The sequence below is a fragment of the Aspergillus alliaceus genome (assembly GCF_009176365.1).
Source record: "Aspergillus alliaceus strain CBS 536.65 unplaced genomic scaffold BDW43scaffold_18, whole genome shotgun sequence".
Taxonomy (NCBI): domain Eukaryota; kingdom Fungi; phylum Ascomycota; class Eurotiomycetes; order Eurotiales; family Aspergillaceae; genus Aspergillus; species Aspergillus alliaceus.
In genome coordinates this window covers 148546-174158 of record NW_022474701.1, presented here as the reverse complement: position 1 = coordinate 174158, position 25613 = coordinate 148546, and the positions used below count along the sequence as shown (strand labels likewise).

Here is a 25613-nt window from a genome sequence, read left to right as displayed (position 1 = left end):
GGCTAGCGAAAGAGAGGGTTCAGTATGCTAATAACTTGGAGAGGGGGGGGGAGGGGGTTTCGCGCGGCCAAAGAAGAAAAATTAAACCGAGTGCAAGGATTTTGCTGTCTCAGTCAGACCGTTCCGGAGTAACTATACGGCGAAATGAATATATGATGTCTCTCAGTCCACGACAAGTCACTTGTTAGATATTGTCACTCCCAAAATGCTAGTTATTCTTTTCCTCTTTTACTCATTTGTCTACGAAAAGTAAGCAAGAAAATGAAAAGAATGTCTCGCTTCGACCCGCGTTTTTCCGCCAAGGGCGAAACTAGGTGGAATTTAAAGTTAGCGACTGATAGATAACCAACTTTTTAATGTAATGATTCGATTGATTGACGCATCGTCCTTGTCGCTGATAATCCATATCGCTTCGATTCTGGACCCTACAATCCTCTTCGGGCTTCTCCAGAAAGGCTGAGGTGCATATCCTACCATCAGTCTCTTCCACAGACGTCCTTGGGGACATAAACATCGAGCTTCCCCGTGGGTTTGTGTTGAGATCCCAGCTTCAATAAGCATAATACTATTCGCTCCACCAAACCCTTTCCCCCAGCGGTTGTGCGTCATATCGGGGTGAGCCCTATCCATTTTCGGAAGTTCTAACTCGATCGCGTTCAAAATTATTTTTGCTTCCTTGTGAGAAGTTCAACATCGTTAAATTTCCCTTTATAATCAGTCCGACACCATGGATGGACCTGACCAGATTGGTCCGGACTTGCGTCCCAAGCGGACTTGGGCCGATAAAGGCCGTCGGGTTGTCAAAACTTTCACAACGAGGTATATCGATACTGTCGGTTATCCTGTATGGTATCAGCATAAGTCTAACATCTTCTCTTCACAGAGATGGTCTAATAGGAGACTATGATTATGCGTACCTTTTCACTCCTAGAATACCTTTTATGAAGCAAACAAAGCGCTCAGCGCCATTTTTCGGACTCGAAGACCGCGTGCCGGTTTTTCTAGCGCTGCTTTTAGGCTTACAACATGCCCTGGCAATGTTGGCTGGAGGTGGGCATATCTTCCCACTACAATAACCCTGGCCCATTTCTGACCCTTCCAGTCATCTCACCCCCAATCCTCCTGGGTGGTTCGGCGGGTGCCAACTTTGGAGATGAAGACTACCAGTACCTAGTGTCAACTTCTCTAATCGTGTCCGGATTGCTCTCCGCCCTTCAGATGACCCGCATGCACATCTATAAAACTCCTTACTCTATCGGTACTGGCCTGATCTCAGTCGTGGGTACCTCATTTTCAACAATTACCGTAGCAACGGGAACTTTCAGTCAAATGTACACATCCGGATACTGCCCTGTCGATGGCCAGGGCAACCGTCTACCTTGCCCTAAGGGCTACGGAGCCCTCCTAGGGACGTCATGCCTGTGCTCTTTACTTGAAATCGGACTTTCGTTCATGAGCACCAAAATCTTGAAACGCATCTTTCCACCGTTAGTTACTGGCCCAACCGTCCTACTGATCGGAGCAAGTCTCATCGAGAGCGGCATGAAAGACTGGGCAGGAGGCTCGGGCAGTTGTGGTAGCAACCCCTCCGCCCGTGCCCTGTGCCCCAGCGCAGACGCACCCCACGCTCTTCCATGGGGCAGCGCGGAGTTTATCGGTCTTGGTTTCCTGGTCTTCCTGACCATCATTCTTTGCGAAAGATTCGGCTCCCCCATCATGAAATCCTGCGCCGTCGTCATCGGTCTGCTGGTCGGATGCATTGTGGCAGCAGCATGTGGCTACTTCGATCGCTCCGGTATCGACGCTGCCCCGGTAGCATCCTTCATCTGGGTCCGAACATTCCCCTTAACCATATACCCACCACTCATCCTCCCCCTCCTAGCCGTCTACATCGTGATCATGATGGAATCCATCGGCGACATAACCGCCACATGCGACGTATCCCAAGTGGAAGTGGAAGGCCCCAACTTCGATTCGCGCATCAGAGGCGGCGTTCTCGGCAACGGATTCACTTGTCTCCTCGCAGGTCTCTGCACCATCACGCCCATGTCCGTGTTCGCCCAAAACAACGGCGTCATCGCGCTGACGAAGTGTGCAAACCGGAAAGCCGGGTACTGCTGCTGCTTCTTCCTCGTGATCATGGGCATCTTCGCCAAGTTCGCCGCTGCTCTCGTCGCCATCCCTAGCTCTGTCCTGGGCGGTATGACTACCTTCCTCTTCTCGTCTGTTGCAGTCTCTGGTATCCGTATCATTTCTACCGTGCCGTTTACCCGCCGCAACCGGTTTATCCTGACAGCTTCTTTCGCCATCGGTATGGCTGCTACCTTGGTGCCAGAGTGGTTTCAATACGTCTTCACCTACAGTGGGGATAACCATGCCCTGCAGGGACTTCTGGATGCTGTGGTGCTAGTTATGACCAATGGATTCGCTGTTACGGCTGTGCTGGGGTTGGTTCTAAATCTTCTCATTCCGGAAGATCCGGAGGAAGAGGCTGCCGTTGTAGAGGCCAAGGGTGGTGAGGTTCGAAGTGATGGTGAGGAGTCAAAGGGACCTTCGGAGTCGCATTATAAGACCGATGAGGCCGGTCCGGCTACTATATAGTGATGGTTTTTGGTTTATCTGCCAGTATATAACGATACCTTGAGAGGTGCATAATGAAGGATACCCTGTTGAGTTCGGTTGTCTCATCTAGTTGGACTATGGTCCAGACTTTATGCTTGCTGGCAAGAGTATTTCTACAACTTTACTAATAACTTAACTCGATGATATCTCTGCTAGATGTTATTAAAAGTTCATACTCACAATTAGCCCGCGCCAAGCTAAATACCAATATTCGATCTTACAAAAATTACAGATCTAAACCCCTTCCACCTCCTCCCCAGGCTTCAACATCTTAATGTAACAATGCTCCCCCGTCTCAAGAATCTCAACCTCATCCCCAACCCAAACCCTAAACTCTACTCAAGTCAGCCAAACTCAACCCCCCCAACAAGAAACAAATAAACGAAAAATAAAAGAAAAAAGAAAAAAGAAAAAAGAAAGAAAAAATCTCTTACCAGGAACAGCAGGAACAGCCTGCATCCCCAACGCAGCATTCGTCAAATCACCACGATCAACCCTCCTCCATTTCTTCAACGTCCGATCCGGCTCAACGGGATGCCTCACCCCCGTATCCGGATCAACATTCGGCAAGCGACACCGAATCGTCCGACAAACAGTATGCACCTCCACACCCCCCTTTTCAGCCCCAGAACGGGAGGAACAAATCCGTACCCGCTTCCAGTGATCTTCTTCATAAGCCGCCGGACCCTGGACGATGATATTCGCCCGGAAGCGGCGGATGGTTAGTTTGGGGGTGTCAGATTTGCATTTGCCCGCGACGTCTTGCACGCTGGCTATGTTGAGGAGGTGGAGGGGGTATGCGTCCGCGAAGCCAGTGACGGCTTGGAAGCCCAGTTGTTCTTTCGGGGGTGCGTTCCGGAAGATTTCTCTGTGGTGGGCTGGGTTTACCCTGAATAGGGTTAGAGGGCCGCGGGTGCCGGCTGGGTTGAGGAAGTGGTGCAGCGAGGGTGGGAGATGGAGGGCATAGTCGTAGGCTAGGGGGAAGTCTTTCCAGATCTTTACTGGGGTCGAGGGGTAGATGGACTTTGTATCTTCCGGGGGAGAGAGGGGGACTCGGAAGAAGAGGTCCTTTGAGATGAGGCCTAATGCCATGCCCAGTTTGGCTGGGAGCGAACGGATACCGGTCCCTGGGACTCGGGGGTAATGAATTATCATGACGCCGTGGGATTTCACTTCCTCCAGCTCAGTCGAGTAATCGTTGGCTGTGGGATCCGGGACCCAGATCTCCGGTCTGATGAGAGCCAATTTGCAGAGCTCGCCATCGCGGAGGGTCCTTGCTGTCCAGTGCGGCTGCTGAGATGGTTCGTCTCCTGCACCACTGGATTTTGGGGTGATATACTCGGCAAAGCAGAATTGCCGATCATGTGCAAACCCGGTCGGGACGACTTTGGCAACGTCTAATTCGACGCCGGCGCAGCTTTTGATAGGATATGCGAAAAGTGCTTTTATGCGCCAGGATGCGAGGCCTTGCTTGTCGGTGTGGTTTTCTGGTACGCCTTTACTATATTTTGGGTCGAATTCATCATGAAGGTTGGTCTTGTTATGTGGTAGACCTAACTTGCGACATCCTTTGGGGTGAGTTTCCGCACACTTATGGTAGTTACGAGAAATCAGAAATAGGGCTATGGGTATCAAAGGTAGCCAGTATATGGCTAGAGGTGTACATGAGTTCATCGCATGCTGCACAGTATTGAGGGCGAGTATGAGATTAGTATGATTTAGCATTGAAGCGTAAGTCCGCAACGTGTAAGCCCAGCCAGATCAGGTAAGACAGTAACGGTCAATTAAGTGTATATAAAAAGCATAGAAGACGATGATAACTCTAAAAGTCGATTAGGGTGAGCAAGAAGATGGAGATGAAAAAGATGATCTACGGAGATTAGATCAGCCTTAACCCCGATAACTAATCCTAATCGGCAATTCATCAAGTCCACTCACTGTCGGGATAAATCAAGACATCGGCCACCTTCCATCAACCATTTGCTAGACTCAGGTTAACAGCAAAGCTAAGCATACTGCGACACCAAAATGAGAGGTCGACAGTATATCAGTGTTCCGAAGCGCGCAAGTACCATTTGACCCCGACAGGTTTGACTCACCTGGTTCGTGTTTTGCCGTCACCATGAACAGGCAGGACTTCCTCGGCCTTTCCACTCAGGAGCCTCGTAAGTCGTTGTAAACAATCAAGAATGAAAGGTATAATTTAATAATAACTGCAGATCGCGTTGTCTCGTTTCCTGCGTCGCAGTCCCTGCACGTGTCTAGCGCGTCAGTCAATGGCGCTATATCGACGGGGATTCCTCAATTAGATGAAGCGATCCGTCCGCCTTCCCCGGAAGATGTACTGGGACGTACCCGTTGTGCAGGCACCAATGGAATACCCTGTGGACATGTCACTGAGGTATTCGGGCCACCTGGTGCCGGGAAGACGTCACTGGCGTAAGGTTTCCAATGTCTCGCCGCTGCACGTGGCTGCTGATCTAACAAGATATCCGTAGTCTGAGCATTGCCACGTCAGCTCTCCGGAACGAAGACAAAGTGATATGGATCGGTATGGACATCAATGAACCTCAGAACTAGCTCTAACATTTCCAGATACGGGATCTCCGCTCCCCAAAGTGCGCCTAGCAAGCATGCTAAAGCAATCCCTGGATGCCACATCTTCTGACACACCAGAAGACCCCATCAAGAATTTGATCTACTTCCATGCAAAGTCGCTACCACATCTACTAGCTCTTCTTGTCCGTCCGCCCAATGGCTTCCCCCCACGAGATGCCAAACTTCTCGTCATCGACTCCATATCAGCCCTGTTCCCATCATATTTCCCCAATCCATCTGAGTTCAAATCTCGTCTTCCCCAGTCAGGAGTGACCGACAAAACACAAATCCAATGGCTCATGAACCGCAAATGGAACGTCACAAGCGACCTGGGCAATCAACTCGTAAAACTAGCAGCTATACATTCCTTAGCAGTACTTCTAGTCAACCAGACACACACCCGGATCAAGGGCCAGCCGCGCGCAACATTATGCCCGGTTCTCGCGGGTGGAACGTGGGAGAATAGTGTCTATACGAGGATCGTTATCTTTCGGGACTTTCTTCCCGAGGATGACGGGGATTCCAAAGGGGTTCGATTCGCGGAGGTTATGAAAAGAGCAGGAAAGGCTCTAACTTTGAGATTGGATGAGAATATTGTCCCGTTCAAGATTGAAACGGTTGGGTTTTGGCTTTTCCTTTTTGTAATGCTTACGAATGGCTGACATAACCGATTAGGATGGTTTACGTGGGATACATAAGTCCTCATCTCCTATAATCTTGCCTCAAGAGTCAGCTGAAACGACTCTATCGGCTAGTCAGCGGAAGCGCAAAGTCGATGAAATCGCAGATAGCCAAGACGAAGATTCCGATGGAGAATTCGGATGGGTGGAGAGTGATGATGCTGGATTGAGTGACGGGGAGTAACACATTACATATTTTGCTTGGATTGATAATAAAGCTCTGTGTATATAGGTCCGCGTCTTGGGCGGTTGAGATCCTGTCCCTATAAAGATGCTTGGTTTGTAAAGCCATAAACGGGTATCGACTAAACAAAAGCAGATTAAAGCAAAGAAAAGCGGTATATAGAGAACGGTTTAGATTATTTCCTCAGGTGGCCGCCGCTTGACTAAGGCCGACACCTCTGTCATTGTAAAATCCTTTTTATCCATGCATATCTCATCTTGTAGCTTGTGTGTTCGTTTCATCCCTTCGTGAACAACACCGCAGAAATTTATATTACTCAACAAACCAGATGATGATGCAGGTGTTGTCGGACTAGTGTCACCCTCTAGAGAACACAATTGTACATCATTCCCCAATGTAGCAGGGCGCCTGTGCACATGGACCATGTCAACGAGTTTCCCGAGTACAGCAAACTCCAGTTTCAGCTTAATGCTGTAGATGGCGCCCTTGAGCGTGATCTGGATGGCGTAGAAGTTGGCATATTCCAATCCGAGAAGGGCCAAATCCATAATAAACATTATGACATTGATTCCCACTAGCTGGTGCATGATTCTTTGGTTCTGACGGCTCGAACCCAAACGAAGCAATTTAATTGTTTCCCAGATATAGAGGCCTGAAAGTATCACCTCCTGTGCGGTGAATCCAGTCATCTGAATCTTCTCCATGATGTTATATCCTTTAACAAATATGGGCGATCGGTCAGGGACGTTGGAGCCATATGTTAAGACCGAGGTAGGAACGTGTAGAAGGAAGAAATTTGCTATAATCATGCACAACACACGCCGGAGGATGTATTCATCACGGATGACAAGATGAAGTCGTGAATAAAGGACGAAAGATTGCCCCGTAACCATTGTCCACCAGCCGACGGTAAGCATTGTAACGGACAAGAAGGAGCTGGAATGCGTAAAGAACTTCAGCATAAAACCGAGCGAGTATGGAACCACCCCCAGGCAGCCTGAAAGTAGCAAGCTCCAAAAGTATAGGCCTCTCCAGCGACGGAATGTCGACAGCACAAGGACTACCAGTTCTATCACATTATAGATGGAGATGGAGATGAAGAAGAGAAGGGTCGCCCTGAGACCGTATCGATTGCCAGCAAGCTCACCAGATATACCATCAAGGGGATTCACAATGTCCGGCATAGTGTGGCGGTAGAATATACGGCAAAGCCAAGAACGCTCCAAAGCCTTTTCTTGTACTGCATGAGTAGGATATAAATTAAAACATCTAACCTCCACAACGGAAAAGAGGATAAGAGAATGTGTACCTCAATAGGCGGCGAAAGTAGGAGTATGACGATTGACAGTATAGTATGTATGACTTATTGTGCACATACCGCAACACAATGTTATGTTAATACAGATGCTCTGAGCATCTCAGAGGATCATTCCCTTGATATAATAACATTATCTGATCTAGTGGCGATCCCCCAGACAGACTAAAGCTTCGTGGAGGCGCCATGAGGCCGAGGATTCAGTGGCTTCGTATTCAGGTACTAGTATGCGGGTTTTTTTCACCTAGCCAAAGTTAGAGGAGAGAAAAGAATCCAGAACCCTACTAGCCTAATGAACCTAGACTGGCCAAGAACAGTAGGGAAACTGCACATGTCTATGCTTAGCATAGGCCACCACTGTCAGCCCGTGGTGCTTTAGCACCCCAGGCCCAATAGATTGCTATCTAGCCGTATTGCCGCGGGAAATGACCGGGAACCTAACATCGATAGCCCCCATTCTGACTCAGTGAGTTACCAGGGGATGACCCTTGTACTAATGTCCCTAGGCAGAGGTATTTATTCACTAGCTCACGAATGAACCGCATCAACATAAAAGCGGACCAGGAGGATTCTGATGTGGGTTAGAGTGTTTCGTGAAATTAGGGAATAGTCATATTAAACTGTGGTTTTCGAGCCGTTGTCCCCATTGACCCTTCCCTGTCCTGTTATATTGGTGCAATTTAAATTCCTCGGGATCTTGTCTTGGCTGGTCACTGACATCAGGTTACCTGCCCTAACTAAAGCAGCTGTTGGAGAGCCGACCTACTAATCAAAAGACGTGACATTCATTTTTGCAGTAAAGCCTTGAATGGTTCGATTAACAAGGCGCATTCATTCCATATGATGGCTCTTTTAATAATGGGCATGATTAGGCATGATAAACATGTCATAAGGCTCAGCTAAATATCCTTCGTGTACGTTAAGGACACAATCGTAAAATCTTCGCTAACATGTATGGGATCCTCGCAAGTCTCGACATATGTCTATTATACTACAAGGCCCAAGAACCACCGCAATGCCCATACCGAGATCATTTATAAATTGGTAAGGTAGTCCTCGATTTCCTCCTTCGTCAACTTCCTGAATCTAGGCCCTTGAGCTCCTTCAACGCCCTCAAAGCCCAACAGGTGGTCGGCAGGAGGGCCAACGATACCTAGACCCAATTAGCTTTGGCTCGAAACAGGGCGATATATTTACTAGAACTTACCAATCTCTATCGTGTCACCGTTCATCTCTCCCTCGATTGTCTCTTTCAATGTCAAAAGAGCAATATGAATAGCATCTTCAAGCTCAAGACCCTCAGTGTACCGCTTCTCAAGGAATGTCTTCGCGCTCGTAGCATGCTTGCCAATGGCCGTAGCCTTCCATGGATAGTAACTGCCGCTTGGGTCAACCTGATAAAGGCTTGGACCACCCTTCAAGATACCGCCTGTCTTGCCGGTTGCTTTCTTAGGCTCATCTTCCCGGTCGCCCGTCTGTGCGTCTCCCGCCTCGGGCTCGACACCCTCATCCCAGCCAGCGATCAACAGACTCACACCGTACGGTCGAACACCACCGGACTGAGTAGCCTCTTGCACGACACGCGCAACATCTTGCACTAATATCCGGGTAGGGGGGTATTCATTATAGATCCGCTTGTATCCAGTATGGGAGACTTTGCGTGCCTTGTCGACCAGCACACGGTAGTCGGGACCCATTCCAGCGTACACCATGCCAATGTCGGGCGTGATTAAGGAGACTTTGGAAAGGGAAGGAGGGTCGATGAGTGGTGAAGATGATTTCTTTTCAGTAGCGAGGACGATTCCATTTGTTGCTAGTCAAGGTTAGATACTTAAGCGACTATCTGACCTGCCTGTGCGGGGAGCAACGAGATAACGCTCATACCTTTAATTCCGAGGGCAGTTACACCCTGGTTGACAGCATTCAAGGCATATTCTGATAACTATTAGCAAATATTTAGCAATGCCCGGTGGAGACTATGCAGTACCAATTTGGACCAGCTTTCCACTGTAAATCAATGTTAGCTGACGTCGTCCTTGATGGAGCTAGAGCTCTTGTCTTACCTAGGGGAGAAGGTGGTGAGGGAGAAGGAATAGCGGTCCGCCATGAGGACGTTTGGTTATCTCCGGAAGCTTTGAAAATCGATCGGAAAGTAGCAAGGAGACAGATGAGGAAGTAAGAAGATAGGACAAGTCGTGGGGGGAACCAAGGTGAAGCTTCCGTCTGGACAGAGCAGGCGACAGGATGTTGACGCAGCAGCACCTTACCTAACGTCGGTTACCTCAGGCGCCGATGCCAAGCCGCGTCTAAGGCGGTGACTCTAGGCGAGCGGTTAGCGTGTTTTCCGTCAACTTCTCTCTCCACTTTACCTTTAAAGCGCGGTAGTCCTCTCTCTCGCTCTCTTTCCCTTGGCTTTTCCTTCCCCATTGCTTTCCTTCCTTCTGTCTATAACCAACCATTCAATCGACGCACTCCTCCACAGTCGATTGTGCAATCTCGCCAGATCGCTGGTAGATCTGGTCACTGTGATATGACCAATATAATCTCAAAAGAATTTAGGCAGAAGCCATAATGAACTCAAGCCCAGAGCCACTCTGGCAGTGGCCGGATGCTTCCACAGCCCCCAGTCCTGAGGCGGGTCAAAGGTTTGAACGTAATCACAAACATGATGATACGGCTACCCCTCCGCCGGAGACTCCTGAGAAGCACTACCCACCTCGTGTATGTCGCATTTGTCTGGAAACCGTTCTGCCTGCCTTCCATCCTCCTTCCGATAACATCCCTGATTTCCTTCAGCCCAAGCCACGGGTCGTCTATGAGTCTTCTGATCCGGAGCTCGGTCGACTCCTACGCCCCTGCAAGTGCAAAGGATCGTCCCGATATGTCCACGAGGGTTGTCTCCAAGCATGGCGACATGCTGACCCGGACTATAGCAAGAGAAACTATTGGCATTGCCCGACCTGTGGCTTCCAGTACCGGCTAGAACGCCTCACATGGGCGCGCTGGATCAGTAGTACATTCGCGCAGCTTGGATTGACTTTGATGATCTTAATGTTCACTGTTTTTACGCTTGGTTTTGTTGCTGACCCAATCATTAACCTCTACGTGGATCCCATGGAAACAATCTACTATTCTGAATTCTGGGGTTCCAGTACTGTATCTCGCGTCTTGCCGACTGAAAAGAGGGCCTCATGGATTGAACACTTCGTGAAAGGTTTGGCGTCATTGGGCGTGCTATCATTCATCAAAGCTATTTTTGCCATGTCACCCTGGCATTGGTGGAATTTTCGCTCCGGTGGCATGATCAGTAGTGGCAGGACCACGGGCAGAAGCCGAGCGGCGTCGATCAGCTGGGTGGTCATTCTGATCGGCGTTCTTACTTTTCTCTGGGTAAGTGTTCCCACCAAAGCGTATCCTCGACTCGATGCTAATCCACGTTAGGCTGTGTACAAAGGTGTAAGAAGCTGGAGCCGAAGGGCCCTAGAAAGAGCCGGAGAACGTGTCATGGATGTTCCATTACCTGATGATGAAGAGGCCGATGAAGACGAACATGATACGTCTTGCGAGAAGCCTGAGCAGCGTAAAAAAGAGGATTAGTACGGAGAGCTATATTTATGTCCATGAATAATGTTTCATGTCAACAGCTTGAATCCTTCAGTGATTCCACGCTCTACTTTAAGTTGTCACGGTCCTTTACAATGACGTGCCAATTAGTCAATGTGCGAAGAAAGATACTGACTCTCGTTAACCCTTGAATGGATGTCTTGGGAAGTTGGATCCTTGGTCTGAGCGTTTTGTTCATGCTATGGCTTTCCTTCTTCATACACCAGGTGTTCGAAGGGGAGGGTCGAACTGCCTCTTTTCGATCAGTATAGACGCTTCAAGTAGTGAGCGTTTTCGATTGAATGCAGTACATAACCTATGTAGCATAATAATTAGTAGAGCTGTTTCTCAAACACATCGCCACGATACTCTATTGCCATAAAGCCGCAGCCAGCTGTAGCCTATACAGAAAATGAGTGTAAGAGGTCATTTAGCCAAGCAGCATTGCCATTAAATTAACATACCTGATCAAGTTCTTCCAAGGATAGATTTGCTTTTCACCATATAAGATCGCGAGCATCCCTGTCACTCTTGTCCACTGTACGCCTATATACAAAGCAAACACCCGCAAATCTATGTTTTCCATAATTTACAAAGTAAGTGATTACACAGATTCTATGATTTCCATGGCGTCGTAAACAAACTTTTCCCAATATATTATAAGTGATTAAGTTATTGGGTAAATCATTTCTGTGCGGCAGTGTCTTCAAACGGTGGTGGGTGGGAGAAGGAAATCAAAAAATACCTTTTTCTTCTGAAGGGAAACACCCGGTCAATGAGCTTAGCCCATTATTCGGCCTAGGAGCGTACCATCTACGTCAGACTGTTGACCCTCATTTATGCTATTAGTAGTCAAAAAGATAATACCGTAAACGATATAGGTGGGAATATATCTTCAGTTCTCAGTGGAGAGTTCTGTTGAACACATTATCCGATGTCCTCCAAAGGACAGGGCGCCAGCATATCTATATTGTTTTGAATGAGGTCCCAAGGCGATATGTCAGAAGAAGCCAAAGTCACGTAGCCACTTTCAGGGCTACAAAGGAAAGTATTGGATTTCGAATCGCGGCTTTCATATGAGAAGTCTCCCCACCGTGCAAAGTTGTATACTTCCTTGGGTGGATATGGGGGACCTTAGATTCTTTTATACTATAATTATACTTGATAATTGAATCAGCTTACTGTTGCCATATGTAGAAGTAAGAAAGGCCGTTGAAAGCCACTGGGGTAGCTCACAACCGATCACTCCATTAGGATCACCCCACTTATCCTCACATGGACCAATTTGCATAACGGCCTTGGCTGCATCCTTCGTAAGTGACAGGCCTTGGTTTCAGTTAGCGGCAATGTGAGATTAAATATCGGTGATCGATACATACAAGCTCTCCCAGTTGAGGTTTCAAAACAAGTCAATTGCCTGTAATATATGTTCCAATTGGGGATACCGAGATATGTCTCCATCGAAGAAAATATAACCATGTTTACCCACCAGAAAGTGCATAACAAAGCGCTTGAGGTCACGATGACTTGGCATTCTATCTGTGACAATGCCCCCAATCGATGGGCCCCGGAAGCATGAGATAGAGGTCCTCTACTCTGTGAATGTGCAGAATGACCTTGCTAGTAGTCTTCGCGATATGCGTAAACACACCTTCCAAAGTCTACAGGGATCGAAAGACAAGTACAAGGGATTTAGATTTCATTATCTTTCCAGAGTTGAGTATCAGTTGTACCAGTCAAGAAACCATGGCCCATTCCGCAATTTTAAGCTCTTTAGGTGTTCGATATTGAAAGCATAGGCCATTTCCATGCCCGTGACTTTGAAAACACAGCCGACATATGAAGATTCTCAAGACGTGGAAAAATAAGCTTTTGGTCTCCAAGCTGAACATTGAGCACGCTTTGCGCAAAGAAGTTACCTGGAATCTCTATGTCCTGGCGCTTATGTGAGTTGAATCCTTCCCACCGGGTACCATTCCCATGATCCCAGTCGAAAGCCTCGAGATTAAGCAATGGGACTTGGCAACCATAGAATTTGATACATTTTCTGACGGATTCGAAGCCTTTATATAGGTTCAACCCATCTAATCTAAGGACCTCAATTCCCTGAGTTGGACAAGATCCACAAGGTAGGGCGCGCGGGCGTCATAACAATGATCAGGCGCAATGAGCGTAATGGATTGAATCTGTTTTTGACTTTTGAGAGGAGAAGAATTATCCCAACGTAAATTCACGGGAAAACATATTCATAGCCCCCACCTAGGTTCAAGTAAGCTGGTTGCCAAAATAGTAATTGTGGTGCTGACCGGAAGCTTCGTAACTGATCATCAGAAAATTCCAGAGAATTCAACGCATCCATGAAATCCAAGGATTTACGACAATATCCTATAGTGGCTTGTTATTTATCATGATTTTGAGGGCAGAAGGAAGTAAGAAGGGGTTGTTCTGTTCACCCGGTCCGTAACTTCAAATACACCCTCATCGTCAAATTCCTCATCGCCTGTATGCTTGCACCAACCCTATCCTGAACAGCCTCATCGAGGAAGTTCGGATTCTCACCGTGGTATGCACAGTGGGAACTCCTTAGTTCATGGATTGGAGCACGGAAGCCGAGCTCTCGTGTGTGCATTAAGTATTCGATGGTATTGCCTTCATGGTCGTAACCAAGGGACGTAATGATAGCTATGGTGCGGATGGGACAAGAGGCCTATACAGATATGGAATAGCGACACTATGGAGACACGTGCAGACTTCACAAAGGTACTTCAGGTCCTTACCGCTAGTAATCTTCAAGAATATACCAGTGACAAAGGGTTTTCCAATGGGGGATCGACTTGGCCAACTACCTTATCCACTAGTTCCAACGGAAGGGCGGTCAGTATGTTGATTATTATCTCCTGCAATTACACTCACAGTACGAAGGAAACACTATGTCAATTCTAGATAAGGAAATCAAACGGTAGCAGAGGATTTTTAACCTGTACATGAGAGCCGTAGTTGCCAGACTGGTCCTGCTTAGCGACTGAATATAAGGACTTCGTGGTTTGTACTACATACCCCTTCGCCCCCGCCACTTTTTAGTGGCTAGGGCGCAACAGGCACATAGCACATACATGTTGGGAGGATTCCGCGCAGAGAGCTTCGCTTCTTATGCAAAATGGAGTTCTGGAACCCTACATTGTTCTAAACCTAGCTTGGAATCGTGTGTGCTCGTGATTGCAAGGTTAAACTTACCAATTGGGACGCTGGACAATATAACTACATTTAAAACACCATCGAAAGTAGAAAGGCTACAAGATTCTTTCTGTAGTATAGAAAACATAGTAGCTGATGCTTGGGAATAAGTCTTGACAGAATGTAAAAGTAGCGTAATCTCTATCCAGAAATCTCTTCAATTGGGAACACTTGGTAGTTAACATACAAGAAAATTGATGCAGCAGAACTATCAGCAGAATCCGCCTTAGACAGCCCGCATTTTAAACAGAGTACGCATATGCGCTAAAGAAAATAATTTAAGAATCACTGCGTCTAACAGCTATCAAATTCCACAGTACTAATACAAAAACAATCAAAGAAAAATTGCCTAAAAGACCGTCCTTCACTAAACGTCAAGGATAGAGATGGCAAGGTACACTATTAAAGCAAGCCTTCCCGCCGAACTAAGCACTCTTAGCATCCTCCTTGATCAAGTCGGAAGCGCGCTCAGCAACCGCATAAAGCGTGCTAACCAAGTGACCGCAAACCTGGAAAGGCAGGACGGACGCATCAACGACACGAACATTGCTGGTGCCGTAGACACGGAGACGGTTGTCAACAACACCACCCATAGAACGGGGCATCATGGCAGTGGTTCCGACGGGGTGGAAGTTGGAGCGATCTAGCAAAATTTCATGTTAGATTCCTACACACATCGACGGTATAAAAATGGGGATCACATACAGTTGGCCTTGAGCCAGTCAACCCATTTCTCATCCTCAGCAGTGGCCGAGATCTCAGCCAGACCGGGCTTGGTTTCCTTGGCAATGAGCTTGTTCAATGGTGCGCTGCGGAGGATCTTCCGGATGTATTTGGCGATACCAGCCTGGCTCTTACCATCCCAGTCGAACATGAAGTAGTTGGGGTTGAGAGCGGCGGGGGCAGTTGGGTCGTTGGAGCTGATGTGGATGTTACCACGGGCGAAGGGGAGCAAGCCCCAGAATTCGGAGGACACAGCGTTTCCGCCGCCGGGGTGGAAGAGGATCTCGGCGATGGGAACCTTGTCCTTGACAATGAGGTCAAACTGCAGTTGGAAGAGGCGCTCCAGATCCTCCTGCTTCATGAGGCCGTTGCTGACCTTGACCGTGGCGGCGGCGTACTCGGAGAGCTGGGAGCGGAGAGATGCAACGACTGAGTTGGTCTCGTTGCCGAAGACGTCCGAAATCGAAGGGTAAGTGACGGTAGAGGCACCGGCAAGGATACCGTATCCTTCGCCAGCCATGCCATTGTTGAACTGATCCTGGAGGTTCTCGCCGACTGTGGGAAGTTCGACGCGAGGGGCGATGTTGTATTTCTTGAGGATGCTACGAGGGTTAGAGATGAATCTTGGCGGAAGGACGAGTGTCAATGGGGCGCTTACCTTGGGTTTCCAACACCAGAAAGCTCAAGAATGAGAGGAGAGCGCAGGGCACCGGCGGAGATGATGACCTCCTTCTTAGCGTGGACACGAGTGACCTTGCCATCAGCGGAGGTAATCTCGACGCCTTCCGCAGTAGCTTCAGCAGAGCCGTTCTTCCAGAAAAGACGGTTGGCTGTAGTGTTCTCCAGCAAATGGAGGTTCTTTCTGTCATTAAAGGGGAAGTAGTATGCACGGGCGGCATCCTCACGAACATTGAGGTCAATGTCGATAGTGGATGGGTAAATGTTGAAACCGCGCATCTTGCCTCCATTGACATCCTCAACCCAAGGAACACCGCCTGCTTGAAAAGTGCGGTTCAGAGCAACCGTCAGATTACCGGTGGCCAGGTTTGCTTTCCAGGCGACCTTGAGAGGGCCTTCTTGTCCATTCACGGCAGGGTTGTAGGCAGCACCGGCAGCCGCCTGTGAGGTGGTAGGAGTGGTCAGGTTTTCACTCTTCAAATAATATGGTAGGAGATCCTTCCAGGTCCAACCCTCATTCCCAAGCTTCTGCCATACATCAATCTGCACATCCTCGGCGCGAGTATAAGCCATACCTATGGTTGTCAGTGGGTAGTAAGCAGCGGGACATACTATTGAAACATACCATTGATTGTGCTGGTTCCTCCAAGAGCCTTACCAGCGCGCAGAACCTGTTGTGTGCCTCCTGCATAGGTTTGGTTCACCGACTGATATTGCCAGTCGATGGCTGAGCCGAAAGCCAATCCATAACCATCAACGTTGGTTACGTCTGGGTTATTGAACGCAGAAGCCCCGGCCTCAATCAAAAGGACCGAGACCTTGGGGTCCTCAGACAGTCTGTTCGCGACCACAAGTCCACTTGTGCCTCCTCCCACGACAATGTAGTCGTATCTCGTAGTGTTCTCGGCCCGTCCTGCCGGCGATGCCGTGGCTAGCGATAGGGCACTCAGAAAAGCCAACGAGAGAAGCATGTTGGAATGCTAATGGGTTGATCTCTTTCCACCTTGAGGAAAATCTATCCACAAGAAGGGCGACATTCTTCTCTATATATGTAGTTAACGGGGATTTAAGATTTAGCCTTCGAAGGGACCCATTCATCTTACCCCTAGGCACTCTCGGCCCGGTGAATGAATTGCTTCATAGTGCTGAGCCCGAGGCTTCCTGCGAATCCTGCCTCTCTAGTGTGTATTCTGACCCATAAGCAACCTGTAAGCATACTAGTGTTTCGGCAGACACGGATTTATCAGCTGAAGGCTGTGGGTCAACTGGTAGAATAATGCGCGGAATTCTACCGTGATGGATTGAAATTTTTGATCAGATAAGATTGAGTTGAGGGCCTTTTCGTGAAAGTATGCTTATGTGGTATTCTATCTTGTGTAGCTTTAAGGCTTAACTTCTGTCATACAGAAGCTAGATAATAAAGTATTGCTCTCAGACTCCTTCCCCTCTCCCTTCGCGTGAATATTAGTCAAGCCGTTGACTTGTCATTCTCCCGGGACCATTTTGCAATCGATGGTAAGCACGTTGCGATACACACTACTGCCAGGGACAGTCTGACTAGTCCCAAATAACTGTTAGTGCGCATTTAGTGTAAGCGAAGAATCCTTGGTGGATCCAAATTCACATTATTAAGGTATTATTCAGAATCGGCATGCCGAAAAAAGCATCCACCGGTGAAATTCCGGCCGTACAAAAGTAGTCTAGGCCGTTTGGCTCAACGCAATGTCTAGGATCCGAAGTAGTTCATAGGTTTAAAATTGCCTCATCAAACTGATCGCCGCACCATCTAGTCCAAAGATCATTCTTCCGACTTCCACCCCGAAATTACGCCAGTGGTAAAATTTCTCAGATGAAGATGTCGAAACTAGAACCGGCCCCGAACTGAGGCCGTCCTATCGGTTAATTGGTTCCCGTGGGATTTCGACAGAAACTTAATTAAACTTAATATATCACTACGGAGGACATTCCCAGATGAATGAGACCTTAGTAGACAATGTCACTCCATGATATCTGCGTGCATTAGTATCAGGAAGGGACTGTATTTAATCCGCGTAGTAATTTAACAATCCTTTTGCGACAATGCCAAGCTGCCACCTGATACAGGCTAAAGGTTCTAACATCACCGGGATATGGGTCCAATTTGATGTTTCAATCTCGAATCCAATAAAACCCTGTCTGGGTTCTAGTACCTTCACACGGAAAACGGAAATAGGGCTTCCGGCAGCCAGCACTTTATCCCGTTATTGACGGTACTAGCAGCTAAACGCCGAAGCGGCGCATACAAGGATGATGATAAGCTGCAGGACGACTGACTTCTAAAATCTGACGTCGGGCGTTCTTATTGAACCCATCCTGTCGGTCGTCCGGCGTGCTAGGTTCGCCATATGCTGATATGATTTAATCTATTCATTTAGAGGTTTCGCTCACCTTGGTGAGATGACATCTCTGGACATATTGCGATATTACCCGGCATTGAAGTGAATAGTGGAAAATGAGCCTTATTCTGTTTTTCAGGCCACCTATAGGAGGTTATAAAATCAGATTCGAAGTTGCATATCTGAAGCACTCTGCGTATTACACAAGGATGCTATATTGACTATGTTGGTAGCGACCTAGAGCTTCCTTGTGACTAATTTATAATAAACCCTACTTTTAATAGGCAATCATTTCCTAACTAGCTGTGCTTTTCAAGGTGCTACAGCACTTGTGGAGTGAGAAACTAGCGTTCTTGGGTTATATTGCCAAAGTGTACATTCATTCGTAGGGCAATCCATAAGTCAAACAGGGATTACCTACAAATAATGATACATAGGTAGCTAGGTGATGATACTTCAATATATTGGTACTTCCTAAGTAGAGCTGTAGTTATGAGTATCCAAAGATCTCTAGTCTACTTGTCCTCAATTGAGCATATCTGCAATTATCCCTAGTTCATTCTATATTGTGATGTTAATTTCTGTTAACCATCACTTTCACATTGTTTCATTGTGCGCGATTAATTCCGTGTCCTCGGATAATAGAGACAAAGCCCCATTGTATATTCGTTTATCGACAGTTGTGTCATGGCAACTTGACTGTACCTTTAAACACTCTGTGAATTAGAATACACAAATTTTGATTTGTTTAGCTTTCTTTCCTTATCTTTCCTTTTTTCTTTTCTTTTCTTTTTCTTTTCTATAGACTTATTGAAAAACGCCCGAACTATACCCTTCGAAATTTTTTTTTTTTGGCCTGGCCTGGCCTGTCCAACACTTCCATGTAGATGGAACTCTTTCTTTTGTATATGCCCTATGCTACTGAAGTGGGCGAATCGTCTTAGAATATCGGTACATGTAGAACGGTAATCTCAGGTTTTGTCGTAGTCAAATGTTTCTGTTTCATACTGTAGAATATACAGGATATAATATCCTGCAATTGTGTTACCCCTAATGGTAGATATATGTAGAGAAGGGCCAAAAGGGTGCAAAGTCCAATGGCCGAAAAGGGTCTTTCCCATGTAGGGTTCTAACAATAGCCATGGTATTCACTACACTCTGCGCCAAACTCCCAAGCACTTGGACGCATGCCCACCAGAAAGTGAATAACATTCTGCATATTGTAATGGGAGTGCACCGTGAGAATGGAGTCTTCAATATTCGAGGCACAGAACCTCTATTTCTGTGTTCTAATTTGTTTCTCAATGTCTCCAATAACCCACTGCTTCAATCATCTATCCTGTACAAACCCACCTCTTTCCTCATCATTCAAACTATCCAATCCACTCCTCTGAGTCTTAGTTCTTAAATCGAGTCTATTAGCGTGTTATCTCTCTACAATGTTTGATACTGTCACCAAGAAGGGTCGCTGCTCTCCTGGGATGGGCGAGCAAGAGAAACTGGCCAATACCAAAAAGAGCCTCTCGAGCCTCCATACGTTCACCTTTAGCTTTCTGAAGAACCAAACTTCATCAAGAGTTGCAGACAAAGAAGACAGCCGAGTTGAGATTTCGCATTCAGATGAAGGGAAAATGGCTTTGCTGCTTGCAAATGCGACGCATACCCAATTGGATATCCACGAACAATCCGAATCAGACGAAGACGAAGACGAAGACCGCCATCTAAGCTTGTCATCTAGCGACACAATTTCTGAGAGGAACATTCACAGTTCTTCAGCTACCCCACTCCTCGTTCATTCCGAACTTGGTCTTTCAGCCTCTGAGCCCTTTCCAGACTACTACGAGTCATGCGAACAGAACACGGCGGTTGTCGACAAGGATATCGAAGAAGCCTATAATCACGCTATCGCAATGGTGTTCGAAGAGGTTGTGCGGATTGGGAAGCCTGATCCCAGTCTTGCTTCTGTGTCTTTTTTTGCATCTCGGTGCAACTACCCTACGACTCTCCTAATGACAGAGAAACCCCCTAGTCAGGTCGAGTCCGACATTTCTTTTGCATCACAGTCAGCTTCTTTGGGGGACATTACTGTCCAGGGTCAGGTTATTTCGGAGCCAATACCTGCTTCGCAAGTCACTTCTGTCTTACCTGGTCGCGCCGACTCCGACAAGGTCGCAGCTATGCTTCCTGCTTTTCGGGCCAGAACATCTGTTAAAAACACTAATGCCTATGTCAACAATGCTACTCTCGCGACTTCCTTCATATCCAATGATGTTCCTGTCCAAGGTGTAACTTCTAGAGTTGCTTCTATACCCTCAATTGCCTCTCCATCTGTGTCTTCTGGGAACGCCGGCGTTCAAAGCAGACACACTCCTTCCACATCATCTTCTTCTGCCAGTACTATCTCATGGGGACAATCTGCAATCCAAGCGGTTCCTGTTGGATCTATGCCGCATGTGATCTCTCATACGTTTGAGGCCAAGAACCGTGATGACCAGACCAGCCGATCCTACGAGTCTGGCTTTCTCGTATCTCAGCCTACCCATTTTGCAGGCCTTAACCCTCGCCGTTCAGGTCAGACTTTCTTCGCCTCCCTGCAGGGCCCCTTACCACTCTCCGAAAGCATATGCAGAAGTCAAGCTCCTGGAAGGGCTCTCTCTATCGACGAAATAGTCACACCAGACGAGCCTCCCAGTCCCAATTTCCAACCTCCTATCGGAACAGGGCGCCCTGTACCTGGAGCTGCCCCAAAGCCTGCCGCAAACGCAGAGACCCAATGTCGCCTTCGTGAAACCGGAGAGCGGAAGCTGAACATCCTCGAAGAAATGAAGATCATACTCCGCGCAGACGGTATGAAAGACGACATCCAGCGACGCTTTACTGTCATGACCAACATTATCCTCCGCATGGAATGGATCCTGTTCCGTCGCGACGTGAACGCCAACGGTACGCGCACCAATAAATTCTTATCGGCGTCCGTCGTCGAAGAGGTAGAAGAACTGGCCATCCCCATGGTCCAGTATCTCGCCTGGCTGGATAAAAAGCTCCAGGCTGAGCTTGACATTTCGCAACAGGTGCTGTATTCGGTCATTCAGATCGCCAAAAACCAGGACCTCGGCGTTTACCAGCGCTTCAGACAGACCGCTCAGGTTATCATCGGGTAACGTCTCCCACCCCTGGATCGTAATGTCACTTCGCGGACTAACAATAAAGTAGAAACCTCCGAAAGCCACGGCCGCTCGAGAAACACCTCCTAACCATCTTCCAAGACCTCTATGATACCTTTGTATACAACAGCTTCCTCAACGTCCGCAACCGCCAGATCCTCCACGAAGACAAACCTCACACTGACCGTGATAGACTCGCCCGTCTCCTGATCGCAGGCTGGGATGTCTTGAGCCGCGCTATCGAGAACTACAGTGAGATCATTACCATCAACAGCGATCTGAAGAATCGCTTCGTCGAGCCGATCATGGAGCGACTGCCCCACTCATACAAGATCTGGGAGGAGGAGTGGGAAGAACACCAGCGGCAGACGGAGCTGGAGAAGCTGTATGTGGAGGCGGAGGAGAGAGCCCAGGCTGAGGCCCAGAAACAGGAGATTGCCCGGACTCAGGCGCATGCGATGGCTGAGTTCAGGGCTCAGATCCACGCGCTGGGACAGGGCTTTGTGTTGTGGCATGTTGATTCTCGTATTCAGGTTTAATACCCATGGGCTGGCGGGAACCTACGTTCAGGCTTTGATGGGTTCTTCTGTTTTGCTTCCCCCCCTTTTTGTCCCTTAAATCTGTCTTTCGAGCATGTGAAGCGGTAAGCAGAAAAAGGAAAAGGAAAAGGGTGAAAGAAAAGGAGAAACACCCAAAGAAAGCTACAAATTTACAAAATTGAGGGAACAATGATTGACAGATGGCTGAAACACGGTGATTCATGGTTGTATCTACGAGAGGACCCTCAACAATGAAGCCTACTTGGAAAAGGAGGGGGAATACATGACAGATACACAGCAAATCTAAGCAGAGCTATCCTTGTAAGGACCAAGCTTAAACAACCTCTTCGCATTTTCCCTCCCAATCTTCAACCGGTCCGTCCCATTCAGTTCTGCATTATCAAACCATTCGCAAGCATCCGCAAAAGTCTCAAACGGATAATCAATAGAGAAGAGAATCCGATCGGACCCAACCTCCGCCATGCAAAAGTTCAATGTAGTCGTTGAAAAGTGTCCAGACGTCGTGATCCAGATATTCTCGGCGAAATAATCCCGAATCGTCTTCTTACATGTCTCCGCGAGACCTAGCAACTTCTTCCGATCCTCGAACCAATGGTTGATTCGCCACATATCGAAGGGAACGTGCTCGCCCAAGTGACCCATGATGATCTGCAGCTTGGGGTGCCGGTCGAATACACCATTAGTGACCATCCCTAGCACGTGTAGACTGACGCCGTGCGCAAAACTCAAAGGCGGGCCCACGAGCCATTTGCGATCAGCCCAGAGTTTCTCGTAGATTGTGCCCGTGGGGTTACGCGGGTGCATGTAGAAGGGTACGTCGAGCTCCGTGCACGTTTGCCAGAATATATCCCACTCTGGTTGGTCGTAGAAGACCATATCGTCTCCGTCGGGGCCGGCGCGTTGGGTATCGTTTACGAGGGCGCCCTTGAAGCCATATTTCTCGACACAGCGACGGAGCTCGTCGGCTGCTTCTTTGGGGTTGTGCATGGATAGTGTACTAAAGGCTCATTAGTATATATATCAGTGGTGGACTATACAGACGATGGGGAAGGAAACGTACGCAAAGGCACCGAATCGGTCGGGGTTCACGCGAACTTGTTCTGCGATGTAATCGTTGATCTCCACAGCTAGGGCCTGTGCTTCTGCGGGGTCCCAGATATCTTGTACGCCAGGGGCCGTGTATGAGAGGATCTGGTAGCCGACGCCATGCTTGTCTGCGTGCTCTATGCGGATCTTGTTGATATCGGTGATCTCTTTGACGTGGGTTTCGACGTCAGTGGAAAATAGGCTTGCCCACCAGCGTGTCTTTTCTTCGAAGCGGGGAAGCGCAAAAGCTTCCTCGAACGCGATCTTACCAAGCATTGTTGGCTTTGTTTAAGTTTGGTTATTTTTGGTGGAAGGTCATAGGTTCTCTGGGGGTCATATATGTTGTAGACGGGTCTGTAAATATACAGGTGAGAACAGGGGCAGATGATGGAAGCTAGAATGGTCGGGAGTGCCAGCTTTATATCTTCACTATGCACGGACGGATAATAGCGGATGTGTACCACACTTCCGATGATGGGAAAGGGTGCATATGGTCGCATAGAGTACGACCATCTCCAATCTCAGTTCCGACGGTTGCTGTTGAGTGTGGGGAATGATGTGGGTTCTAGTATGTCATATGCGCATGAGCTTGGTACATATATCTATCTGACTAGTCTTATCGGAAATGAGGGTCTCCCTTGAACATCGTCAGAATCATTCTTGAATACCTAATGTTGCTGTAGACAATGTGACAGATATCCTAGGCTCTGGGTTCAAGGATACCTTCAATCTTGACCGGCAAGCTATCGATATATTGCTCTGTATGAGTACATCCGAACGGAAGCACCTCACCCACATATCGGAAATGGAGACGACGATTAGTTTCGGCAATTATATGGATCTATTGCACTGATGTTTGATAGAGGTGCATTATCCGACATGCGCGGGGTGTGCTGTAGCCGATAGTCATTACCCCGCAAATTTATTGTTGATCAACTAATTATTTATGGGTCTCTCCACCGGCCGTCGAAGACTTTCTACCGCTTCTTTTGAGGATGTAATTAGTCAATTTATCAGGTATAATATTTCTTTAGGAGTAGAAACATGTATTCATTTCTCTCGCTTTTCCATTATGTCACAGAACGATTTGTCCATTTTCAAAAGAACTATTCAAGATAGAACCCTGTCACTGCGTTTCGTTGCTTCGATCTACCTAATTGCAATCAATGAACCGTGTACTCGGTATTACAAGTAACTGTCTACGAGCCTTGCAGTAAGCTAGCGTGCTAATCTAGAGCTAGGTGGGCATAATCTAAAAATGTGCGTGGGCCACCAGTCATTTAGCCAACCTCTACAAGTATCGCATCTTACACACTGATCTAGTATATGCCTGGTTTTCTATGATTATTTGGGATGGGGTCTAGCCGGCCCAGACAAAATCATCCCCCACAGTACTTGCATCTTGATTTAGCCCAGTGAAATTTACATCTTTAGACTCACATCGTCCCAAGGGCCTCAAGACCAAGTCTCCAAAGGTTAAGACGCACGCAGCCCTAGAGATCTCTACCATGGATCTGGATACGCTGGCTTCAGCGAGGCTATCAAGGACAATATAGTCTGGGATCGGCGTAACGACATGGCTGATAGAACTGTCAGTCTTGGCATTTCATTTGAAAGCGATTATATATTCTAGTTAAGATGAGGTTGCATGGGTGGGAATTGCAAAATACGCTCTTTTCACAGGCTACAACTTGGGGGACCCGACCGATCGTCTGTCGTCCTAGAACAATGCCAGGTTGGCAATAGGACAAGTGTAAAGGTGCAGTGATAACGGGCCATTCTTCTCGCGGGCTTTTCGTGGCTGTAGCGGTCAGCAGCAAGGCTGAATGCTTCACATGACGGGTCGGAATATAATCGGAAGGCTATTTCGATGCGCTGACCTTTTTTCTTTCTCGGGGTATTATGCTGAACGTGGGCAGGGATCAATATTGTCAAATAGTAAATGGTTAGCGATTGTTTTGGCCATGAGACATCTTTCCCAATCAGTGATCAGATGAAATGGGGGAAAGAAAGAAAGGCAAAGATTCAGACGAATGGAGCTCTCGTGATCTGCTTTGATTCCCTACTTAGGTATGCAGTACTAAGGGTCGGACTTTGGTCGCGAGTTCAAATGTTTGCTACACACTTCCAGCCAAAGCCACGGAAGTTTGCCATTGTGTTCTTCTCTCTCCCCGGTTATCTGTCCATGCCACAAACAATCTTTGGGAGGGAGGGGTGTTCCAACCTTCAACAATGACCTCTTTCGAAGGTCCATCTCGTACAAGGCTGGGTCTAGTCTTCAGAATGCAGGCTGACGCACTGCGAGTAACTTCCTGCAGCCACACAGCTCAGATTATGCCAAGCGAGAACTTCATATATTGCTAAGGTTAAGACTATTGGGGCGAATACAAAGCTCACTTGCCTTCTTCGTCCGCTTTTCCCGCGTTTTCAAAAATAAGCCCTGACCTGATCATCTCCTCCAATCATCAAGGGCTAACACTCGGGCAGACAGGCACTCTGGCCCCACGCAAACAAAGCAAAGAAGGATCAGCCTCCGATACCAGGAATCGATTGAGCCTGGATATGGAAATGATACAAGATCGGGGATCCAACCACCATCACGCTGCATTGCCTCTGGTCAGCCCCATACGGCGCACTCTTCAAATACCCACCAAACTGCTGCAACAAGTGTAGCAGACAGCTAACCACCCTTCTTACCTTCTCCACCAACTTATATCTATCTATCTCCTCCGTCTCCATTCCCCGCGAAACCATAAGCTGAAACCTCTACGTGGTGGACTGCTCAGTGGAG

The 25613-nt window shown here is 47.8% G+C and overlaps 10 protein-coding genes across 10 annotated transcripts; 4 read left to right on the top strand and 6 right to left on the bottom strand.

Annotated features, from left to right (window-relative positions):
* Nucleotides 1-621: 621 nt before the first annotated feature.
* Nucleotides 622-2753, top strand: BDW43DRAFT_63247 (nucleobase:cation symporter-2 family protein). The gene is made up of 3 exons (XM_032050324.1): nt 622-819; nt 884-1050; nt 1103-2753. Exons 1-3 carry the CDS (start codon nt 728-730, stop codon nt 2599-2601), a joined length of 1758 nt encoding a protein of 585 aa, XP_031900961.1. The 5' UTR covers nt 622-727; the 3' UTR covers nt 2602-2753.
* Nucleotides 2729-4347, bottom strand: BDW43DRAFT_318966 (MOSC domain protein; the record flags this gene model as incomplete). The annotated part of the gene is made up of 2 exons (XM_032048800.1): nt 2729-2957; nt 3057-4347. The coding sequence occupies 2 exons, from the start codon at nt 4345-4347 to the stop codon at nt 2857-2859; spliced, it is 1392 nt and encodes a 463-aa protein (XP_031900960.1). The 3' UTR covers nt 2729-2856.
* A 219-nt stretch (nt 4348-4566) lies between these two features.
* Nucleotides 4567-6169, top strand: BDW43DRAFT_63193 (uncharacterized protein). Its single transcript, XM_032050323.1, has 5 exons — nt 4567-4787; nt 4842-5061; nt 5121-5173; nt 5218-5837; nt 5896-6169. The coding sequence occupies exons 1-5, from the start codon at nt 4745-4747 to the stop codon at nt 6082-6084; spliced, it is 1125 nt and encodes a 374-aa protein (XP_031900959.1). The 5' UTR covers nt 4567-4744; the 3' UTR covers nt 6085-6169.
* BDW43DRAFT_274324 (uncharacterized protein) lies at nt 5816-7586 on the bottom strand. The gene is made up of 2 exons (XM_032041714.1): nt 6088-7586; nt 5816-5929 (listed from the first exon to the last, which is right to left on the bottom strand). The coding sequence occupies exon 1, from the start codon at nt 7266-7268 to the stop codon at nt 6255-6257; it is 1014 nt and encodes a 337-aa protein (XP_031900958.1). The 5' UTR covers nt 7269-7586; the 3' UTR covers nt 5816-5929; nt 6088-6254.
* A 126-nt stretch (nt 7587-7712) lies between these two features.
* On the bottom strand, nt 7713-9784 carry pre8 (proteasome core particle subunit alpha 2). Its single transcript, XM_032041713.1, has 5 exons — nt 9463-9784; nt 9387-9406; nt 9284-9334; nt 8607-9212; nt 7713-8552 (listed from the first exon to the last, which is right to left on the bottom strand). Exons 1-5 carry the CDS (start codon nt 9504-9506, stop codon nt 8434-8436), a joined length of 840 nt encoding a protein of 279 aa, XP_031900957.1. The 5' UTR covers nt 9507-9784; the 3' UTR covers nt 7713-8433.
* Nucleotides 9785-11369, top strand: BDW43DRAFT_274317 (E3 ubiquitin-protein ligase MARCH). Its single transcript, XM_032041712.1, has 2 exons — nt 9785-10789; nt 10841-11369. The coding sequence occupies exons 1-2, from the start codon at nt 9971-9973 to the stop codon at nt 10994-10996; spliced, it is 975 nt and encodes a 324-aa protein (XP_031900956.1). The 5' UTR covers nt 9785-9970; the 3' UTR covers nt 10997-11369.
* Nucleotides 11370-11833: 464 nt separating this feature from the next.
* Nucleotides 11834-13361, bottom strand: BDW43DRAFT_318962 (uncharacterized protein; the record flags this gene model as incomplete). Its single annotated transcript, XM_032048799.1, has 7 exons — nt 11834-12115; nt 12278-12386; nt 12448-12591; nt 12736-12820; nt 12859-13049; nt 13100-13198; nt 13309-13361. 7 exons carry the CDS (start codon nt 13359-13361, stop codon nt 11930-11932), a joined length of 867 nt encoding a protein of 288 aa, XP_031900955.1. The 3' UTR covers nt 11834-11929.
* Nucleotides 13362-14661: 1300 nt separating this feature from the next.
* BDW43DRAFT_318960 (GMC family oxidoreductase) lies at nt 14662-16697 on the bottom strand (the record flags this gene model as incomplete). Its single annotated transcript, XM_032048798.1, has 4 exons — nt 16263-16697; nt 15618-16212; nt 14942-15561; nt 14662-14879 (listed from the first exon to the last, which is right to left on the bottom strand). The coding sequence occupies exons 1-4, from the start codon at nt 16606-16608 to the stop codon at nt 14662-14664; spliced, it is 1779 nt and encodes a 592-aa protein (XP_031900954.1). The 5' UTR covers nt 16609-16697.
* A 2754-nt stretch (nt 16698-19451) lies between these two features.
* On the top strand, nt 19452-21905 carry BDW43DRAFT_318958 (uncharacterized protein; the record flags this gene model as incomplete). The annotated part of the gene is made up of 2 exons (XM_032048797.1): nt 19452-21169; nt 21226-21905. 2 exons carry the CDS (start codon nt 19452-19454, stop codon nt 21713-21715), a joined length of 2208 nt encoding a protein of 735 aa, XP_031900953.1. The 3' UTR covers nt 21716-21905.
* Nucleotides 21657-23633, bottom strand: BDW43DRAFT_274314 (amidohydrolase family protein). Its single transcript, XM_032041711.1, has 3 exons — nt 23546-23633; nt 22797-23459; nt 21657-22733 (listed from the first exon to the last, which is right to left on the bottom strand). Exons 2-3 carry the CDS (start codon nt 23096-23098, stop codon nt 22019-22021), a joined length of 1017 nt encoding a protein of 338 aa, XP_031900952.1. The 5' UTR covers nt 23099-23459; nt 23546-23633; the 3' UTR covers nt 21657-22018.
* Nucleotides 23634-25613: the final 1980 nt, after the last annotated feature.

Excerpts from the sequence above, each read along its gene's own strand:
- BDW43DRAFT_63247 (XM_032050324.1), top strand. The coding sequence starts at position 728 with ATGGATGGACCTGACCAGATTGGTCCGGACTTGCGTCCCAAGCGGACT. Across the intron at positions 820-883 it reads GTCAAAACTTTCACAACGAG|AGATGGTCTAATAGGAGACT; the intron begins GTATATCGATAC and ends TTCTCTTCACAG. Across the intron at positions 1,051-1,102 it reads CCTGGCAATGTTGGCTGGAG|TCATCTCACCCCCAATCCTC; the intron begins GTGGGCATATCT and ends TGACCCTTCCAG.
- BDW43DRAFT_63193 (XM_032050323.1), top strand. The coding sequence starts at position 4,745 with ATGAACAGGCAGGACTTCCTCGGCCTTTCCACTCAGGAGCCTC. Across the intron at positions 5,174-5,217 it reads AGACAAAGTGATATGGATCG|ATACGGGATCTCCGCTCCCC; the intron begins GTATGGACATCA and ends TAACATTTCCAG. Across the intron at positions 5,838-5,895 it reads TCCCGTTCAAGATTGAAACG|GATGGTTTACGTGGGATACA; the intron begins GTTGGGTTTTGG and ends ATAACCGATTAG.
- BDW43DRAFT_274324 (XM_032041714.1), bottom strand. The coding sequence starts at position 7,268 with ATGCCGGACATTGTGAATCCCCTTGATGGTATATCTGGTGAGCTTGCT.
- pre8 (XM_032041713.1), bottom strand. The coding sequence starts at position 9,506 with ATGGCGGACCGCTATTCCTTCTCCCTCACCACCTTCTCCCCTAG. Across the intron at positions 9,407-9,462 it reads CTCACCACCTTCTCCCCTAG|TGGAAAGCTGGTCCAAATTG; the intron begins GTAAGACAAGAG and ends ATTGATTTACAG. Across the intron at positions 8,553-8,606 it reads CGGTGACACGATAGAGATTG|GTATCGTTGGCCCTCCTGCC; the intron begins GTAAGTTCTAGT and ends AATTGGGTCTAG.
- BDW43DRAFT_274317 (XM_032041712.1), top strand. The coding sequence starts at position 9,971 with ATGAACTCAAGCCCAGAGCCACTCTGGCAGTGGCCGGATGCTTCCACA. Across the intron at positions 10,790-10,840 it reads GCGTTCTTACTTTTCTCTGG|GCTGTGTACAAAGGTGTAAG; the intron begins GTAAGTGTTCCC and ends AATCCACGTTAG.
- BDW43DRAFT_274314 (XM_032041711.1), bottom strand. The coding sequence starts at position 23,098 with ATGCTTGGTAAGATCGCGTTCGAGGAAGCTTTTGCGCTTCCCCGCTTC. Across the intron at positions 22,734-22,796 it reads GACCGATTCGGTGCCTTTGC|TACACTATCCATGCACAACC; the intron begins GTACGTTTCCTT and ends ATGAGCCTTTAG.